Genomic DNA, 7,508 nt, shown 5'->3' with positions numbered 1-7,508 from the left:
GCCTCCCCAGCAACGGGGGCCCGTCCCTCTAAGGCTTCCAAAAAGCGCTCGCCAAAAAAAAAAAAAAAAAAAAAACCGCTCCGATTTCTCTCCACCCGCCGGGAGCCGGGGGGAGGGGCGCTCGGGTCCCGCCGGGCTGGGGCTTGTATCTTACCCCCTTCGCAAGGCGCTGGTTCCTTGCAGGTGTGGATGTGGTCTGGATGTTGTCCTGTGTCCTGTGGTCTCTATTTTAGGAAGATTTTTCTTTGTTATATTTTCATAGCTCTATGTGTTTTTGGGAGGAGATTTCCACTGCTCTACTCACACCGCCATCCTGGCTCCGCCCCCCCATGGTAACACTTTTTATCTGAGGAATGCCAGATTCTCTGCTAGGAACCTGATTGGTTACCCCAGTTCATATACTTTCTCACACTTCCTCCTGGGAAACCCTTATTTTCTCATTGTAGATTTCCCTGAATCTCAGCAGGTGAGAGACTTGACTCAAATGAACTTTCCTCTTCAGCTGTTGCTACCCTCTATTACACGTACCTTCTCTTCATTTAGTATTGCATTGACTATCACAATCTTAAATGTTTCACAACTGCCGCATGAAAAGCAACCCTTCTGCCTAGGAGTTCATATCACCAGCTGTGGATGCCGTGCCTTGGGAAGTGTGGTACCATTGACTGACACAAAGGCAGTAGTCAGGGGGCTCTCCCACCATGTGCATCATTCTATCCCGAGCCATTTGTTCTCTAATCTTTCTGTTCCCTTGCTTCTCTGAGTTTGTGAGCCTGCCAGTGACTCCATAGATTGAGCCTAACTTGTGGTGGGTGAAAGCAGGAACGCTGAAAAACACTGTTCTCTCTGGCAGTGGTTCTCATCCTTAGTAAGCGGATTCCTGCCATGCCTTTGGGCTGGTTGGGGATGAGGCCAGGGGAAGACCCTCCTTTCCCAGCGGCAGTGCAGTGCTGGGATCAGTTACCTCATGAGGCCATTTCGAATAACTACTGTGAGGTTATGGGAGAGTCACCCACTGTGCCTCTGTCCTAAAGATATCTGCCCACCTGCTAAAAGTCTTTAAGAGTGAAGGGATCAGGTCCATCTGTAGGAGATTTAACAAATCAGACATAGGGTTGCATATGGTTGTGTGTATTTCTATTTTCTAGTTGAAACATTTATGATTAGGTGAAACATTCATTGTTCAGAGGACTCTGTGTGCAAGTGCCCTGTCACCTCTTCCCGAGTCACTCAGTCACCTTCCCTTGAGGAAACTGATATTTGTTTTTTTGTGTACCCTTATGAATTATTCTGTGCATGAATGTGTGATTTTAATGTTTTGATTATGACAAAATGCATTAAATATTAAATTCATTACTTTTCAGGTGAATTTTAGAATTAAATATCAAGGGCTTTCTTAGTGTATGCAGCCACTACTGCACAAATACACATTAATATGTTATTTTCACCTCTAGTTAATTCTGACAGTCAATTTGTACTTGAAACAAATAAATGTGCCAGAGAGTGGAGATCTAACCTCCTCACCAGTTTACCTTTTATTAATCATTCTTTGAAGTGAAATATCTGAAAATAGAATAGGCAAATGATGTTTAGGATCTATCTATAGTTTTATGTACTTTCTACATTTTATATGGAAACTAGCAGGCTTAGAAATGTGCGTAGGAGCTGTGATTTAAAGCTATCATTGTGTTCCAGTAACATTTTTGCTGTCAACTCCTCTAAAGATGGTGGTAAGATTATGTACTTGAGATGTGACTAATTAGGTAGACTAGGAATTAGGAGACTTAGTCTCCATCTGCACTGGGAAAGTCATTTGGCCTCTTCGGAATTCGAATGCTTTCTCTACAAAAATGTGCAGAGCTTTCTAAGTGTCTCTAAGTATCTGTTGAAAAAGAAAAATATTTTCCTGAGCTGTTTCAGCCTAATAGAATATTGCTAGAATATGTAATCTACAGACAGGTGCAGCCTCCTCTCTGACCGAAAAAATCTTTAATCTCTTTTTAGGATGTTTCTCCTTTCAGCATAGCATGATTTGCAAGAACACTTTGAATATGATTGTCACTCCATTATTACTTGTTCATGTTTGATGAGGTGAGACTCACCCTAGGCAGCTGATGAAATCGGACGTGACCCATTGATCTGTGACATCTATTCCCAGAACAATCAATTAGTTGAAAGAAATGCACCCAAACTCAAATCACTGTAATCATCCACAAACAAAAAAGGAAAATTCTCATTTGTTTCACTTTTCATTTCCAAATATGATATGCCAGGAGGTAGGTGTTCCAACATGGTGCCCATCAGCAAAGTATATTACGATTTGCAAAGCACCAAGGGACATTTTGGCTTTGTGGGAGGACTAGATTACACTTTATTGATCAGAATTACTGGGCTCATTCTGGGTTGCGCCCCACACCCAGCTGATCAGAGCTTTTATATCTGGAACCAGCAGCACTTTTACCAATTAGCCAGACATGTTCCAGCTTTCAGGTTCTTTGAGCCCAGTCGCAATTTTTTTTTTCTGACCAACTATACGGTAAGTGGCAAACATGTGGACTTTCTTGTTTATGAGAAATACAGGAAATCCCTGTGGTGATAGAAAGATGTGAAATAAAATTCAGGAAAGGAGTGCCAGCTTTTTACATAGCTGATAAATTCCTATTTGATAATTAAAGAAAATTCAAGAATATTTCTAGGACCTGTAGTTACTTAATGGTAAATGTAGTTATTTTTGGGAAACGTAGGTATACTTGTCTAAAGGACCTGTCTTGTATGCCAGTATCTGTGATGATATTTAGGTTTTTCAGGTTGGCCCAGTTTTCCTTTCCTTGCTGTTTAATAATTTCTAAGTTTTAAAGAGATAGTGGCAAAAAGAAGCACTAAAGAGTTTAGGGTTGCCAAGTGGGGAGCAAGTTAATGAAATGAGTTAGCTTTCCCACCTTCTAGTTTTTATATGAAATAGAAGCTCTGGATTTTTTAAGTGCTAAAGGAATTACTTTTTAATGAATAACGGCCAGAAATTTCTAAAGGAATAATTATGGGAAAAGACCTTAAAAACTCTTTGAGAGGCTAGAACTTAGTAAATTATTGCTTCAGTTAATGAGGTATAAGTCCAAAATTTTTTAATTCAGGTTTTCATTTGTAAGTACTATATATGGCTACAGTTTTAATTTTTAAATTTCAAACAGTTCACAAGTATGTAGAATAAGATAAAAGTCTCATTTATATCCCAAATTCTGAGTGGTTATCTACTACTTTTTAAATATATTTTTAAAAAATTTGCATAAATGTATACATTGGATAAAATCAGTCAAGCTGCTTAATAAGAGTCTTTTTTGCCTTTTTTCTTCTCCCTGTAAACTCCTCTTCCATCCTCATCACCTCTTACAGACCTCCAGTAACCTACATTAATTGATTGATGTGTGTCCTGTATTTTTTCTCCATGTTCATATAGTTACATGTATGCACACACACATCTCCTGTACAGATGCATACCTGTATATGTACTCTTACAGGATTGTATTGTACTCAGTGATATACTATACCACATTGAATCTTTGCATCAATTAATTTGGGGAGAACTGGCATCTTTACAAATAGTTTTCTAATCCTTGGGCATGGTCTATCCCACCATTAATATTTTTTAAATAGTGCTATATGTGTACGTATTTGGCATTGCTAATCATTCTCCTTGAAACTCTTCCTTGGTTTTCAGTGACATTACCCTCATAGTCTTCCCCCTCCCTTTCGTCATTTCTCATTGTCATTTATGGAGTTTCTGCCCTGTGCTGTGTCTCAGTGTTCTGTCATTGGCTCACTTGGCCTTCTTGTCTCTGAGCGATCTTCTCTGTGTATTGAGTGATAATTCACAAATGTTTGTCTCTAGTTTGTACCTTTTTTGGGTGGAGGTTGTTCTCTAAACCCAAATGTCTTCTGGACCTCTCCACTTTTGCCATTCCGTTTTGTTGATTAAAATCTGTATGTTTTTTCCAATTACAATTTCTGGACTTGATGTGCTTAAAAAAGCCTTCCTCTACTTCAAGATCATAAAACATTCTTTTACATTTTATTATAAGTCTTTTATGGTTTACTTTTTTACATTTAGTTCCACCTGGAATTTATTTTTGTGTTTGGGGATAAGTGGGGAGAATATTCCATGTTTTTTCTCTTGTATTTTTGAGTTAGTCATTTGTTCTTTTTCACTATTAGTAGGAGTTCTAATGACTAAGTACCATGAGGGCTGGCCCAGGTGTACTTGTTTGTTTTTTGAATTCCCTGACATCTAGCACAAGCCTATGTGATAGTGAGATTTTAGTAAGAAGTATTGAATGAATGAATTATGGAAGGATAAAATTGTTTCATTATCTGTTTTAATAAAACTTCCCTGTTTTACCTCCATTATCTTTCATATGTGGAAGTCTTCCACATCTTAGAAGCTTTTAACCTACCAAGTATTTTAACCTCATTGAACCTTGAAAAACATTCTTTTTTCCAAGGTAAACCAAATAACCTATAATGTCAGCTATGCTATTCTTTTTCAGATCCCAAACTTGCTAAAGAATCAGTTTACTAATTTTTCTCCCAGGTTAACAAAGCTTCCATGGAAACATGCTGTTCCAGATGTGGCTTTGTGGATGTAATCGTATGTCTTATTGGTAGTACTGTGTCTGTGTTTGTTTAATCTTCACTCTTACCCTGTGCTAGTTCCTGAGGGCTTATTTAGCTGATTTCTTGTGCTTGCAGTCATGGCAGTGGGAGCTATGGATAATATATAGTGTAGATCTACTTTTTTTTTTCTGTTGACTATTCCAGTGATAGGGTCAAGGAACCAAGTTTTAAAATGAAAAGACACTGCAATCCATTATTATTTATTGACCGTCTGTTCACAAAGACCAAAATGCTATAGTAAGGTCTATCTGTGAAGGATGTACTTTTCTAGAAGTAGGGACATGAGACACAACCATCACAAAACTCATCTTAGGCACAGTGCTAATTGAGTGGCATAAAGAATAGTGTAGGAATTCAGGAATGGGAAAAATCACTGACTTGGGATGGCTAAGGAAAACTGCTGAAGTAATTGAGACTGATATACGGTCATGTAGTATGTTTGATAAATGGGGCATCTCAGAAGGGTAGAAAAATGAGCAGAATTGTGGAATGGAATACGTTGTACAAATGTGCGGGCCATTGAGTGTACTAAAATGATAGCCAACTTTGTTTGGAAGAGAGGAGGATAGAAAGGAAATTGGGTCAGATTGTGGAGGCTCTTTAGTGTTATTTTTTTCTCCCCCAAAATTGATAATCCTTGGAAACATCTTGTCACATCAAGCATGGGCCATAAATATCAGGGCTGAAAACTCTTCGTAGTTATGCTGACATGAGAAAAGAAAGTGCTGTGTCTTGGAGATTACATCGAAGGGTACTATTAACCTCAGTGTTTTCTGTATATTTCAGACATTATTCTCGTACCATGGGGAATTTCGAATAGGGGACTGGAATTTATTGGGCAGTGTCCTTGAGGAAGTTCACTCCCACTCAGCCATAGTGGGGAAAATCTGGTTGACCATCCTCTTCATTTTTCGAATGCTGGTGCTTGGTGCGGCTGCTGAAGATGTCTGGAATGACGAACAGTCAGCCTTTGCCTGCAACACCTAGCAGCCAGGTTGCAACAATATCTGTTATGATGATGCTTTCCCTATCTCTTTGATCAGTTTCTGGGCTTTACAGATCATCTTTGTCTTCTCCCTGTCTCATGTTTATGGGTCATGCACTTTATAGACTCAGGGTCTTTGAAAAGGAGAGGCAGAGGAAAAAAATCCACACCTTAGAGCACAGACGGAGAATCCAGAGCTTGAGTTGGAGGAGCATCAGAAGATAGAGGACTGAAGAGGTTGGAGGAGCAGAAGAAGATCCATAAAGTTCCTCTGAAAGGATGTCTGTTGCGTACTTACATCTTACACATCTTGACAAGATCTGTGCTGGAAGTAGTGTTCATGGTAGGCCAGTATATTCTCTATGGATTTCAAATGCACCCCCTTTACAAATGCACTCAACCTCCTTGTCCCAGTGCAGTAGATTGCTTTGTATCCAGGCCCACAGAGAAGACCATTTTCATGCTCTTTATGCACAGCATTGCATCCATCTCTTTGTTCCTTAGCGTACTGGAAATATTTCATCTAAGAATTGGGAAAATCATCAAGGCACTTTATGAGAAATCCAGTGGCGAGGGTAGTGAGGATGAAAGAGGCTCTCTATTCCACTTGAAAAAATATTCAGTGACCCAGCAGCGTAAGATTTGCTCTTCCTTGCCTGAAAGAATCTATGTACTTCAAGCCAGCAATCAACAGCAGGTCATCCAAGTCAGTGTGCCGAAGTCTAAAACCATGGGGCAAATCCTACAGCCCAGGCAATTTGAGGTAGAGTTTTGCTGTAGTAAGAAAGTCTGGGCTGAGAAGGATCAGCACAGCGGACAGCTCCATGTCCACAGCCCATGTCCTTGTTAGGATTCAGCACCTGGGACAGCAACCACACCATTCCTCATTTAACTTCCAAATACAATGTCCCAGTCTTGGCTAAGTAAAAGAGGGCAGCTCCTAGACAATGCCCGTCCTCTGCACTAGGAACCTGGGAGCAGTCCCAGGACCTGCAACCCTCGAGAGAGCCTCCCGCAGATTTGTACAGTCCCTGCAGAGCCAGTGATGGCAGCATGAGAGAGACTGGTGTCTGGACAGAGAGATCTCACTCAGGCAGTCACAAGGCCAGCTTTCTATCCAGTTTGCTGCCCGAAAAGCAATAGCCACACAGTGACTCAGGAAGCTCCAGTTCTCAGAATAGCTCTTGATTGACTTCCTGCTTTGGGAAAACAGTCCCTCGCTTTTTTATTATTTTTATTTTTTTATTAAGGTATGATTGATATACACTCTTATGAAGGTTTCACATGAAAAAACAATGTGGTTACTACATTGACCCATATTATCAAGTCCCCACCCACACCCCAATGCAGTCAGTGTTCATCAGTGCAGCAAGATGCCATATATCCACTATGTGCCTTCTCTGTGCTGCACTGTACGCCCCGTGATCTCACACACCATGGGTACTAAATATAATGCCCCTCAATCCCCTTCTCCCTCCTGCCCCACCTGCCCTCCCACACACCTCCCCTTTGGTAACCACTAGTTCATTCTTGGAGTCTCTGAGTCTGCTGCCATTTTTTTCCTTCAGTTTTGCTTCATTTTATACTCCACAAATGAGGGAAATCATTTGGTATTTGTCTTTCTCCGCCTGGCTTATTTCACTGAGCATAATGTCCTCCAGCTCCATCCATGTTGTTGCAAATGGTAGAATTTGTTTCTTTCTTATGGCTGAATAGTATTCCATTGTATATATGTGCCACATCTTCTTTATCCATTCATCTACTGAGGGACACTTAGGTTGCTTCTATATTTTGGCTATTATAAAAAGTGCTGCAATAAACATAGGGGTGCATATGTCTTTTTGAATCTGTATTC

General features: G+C 40.2%; 1 protein-coding gene across 1 annotated transcript; it reads left to right on the top strand.

Moving 5' to 3' along the window:
* Window positions 1-2,290: 2,290 nt before the first annotated feature.
* On the top strand, window positions 2,291-6,841 carry GJA10 (gap junction protein alpha 10). The gene is given in 8 exon segments (XM_073220828.1): window positions 2,291-2,536; window positions 5,455-5,735; window positions 5,737-5,818; window positions 5,821-5,878; window positions 5,881-6,496; window positions 6,498-6,544; window positions 6,547-6,578; window positions 6,581-6,841. Coding segments are annotated over 8 exon segments (1,623 nt in total).
* The last annotated feature ends 667 nt before the right edge of the window (window positions 6,842-7,508 follow it).

The sequence above is a fragment of the Manis javanica genome, chromosome 13 (genome assembly GCF_040802235.1).
Source record: "Manis javanica isolate MJ-LG chromosome 13, MJ_LKY, whole genome shotgun sequence".
Taxonomy (NCBI): Eukaryota; Metazoa; Chordata; class Mammalia; order Pholidota; family Manidae; genus Manis; species Manis javanica.
This window is presented reverse-complemented; position numbering and strand designations above follow the sequence as displayed.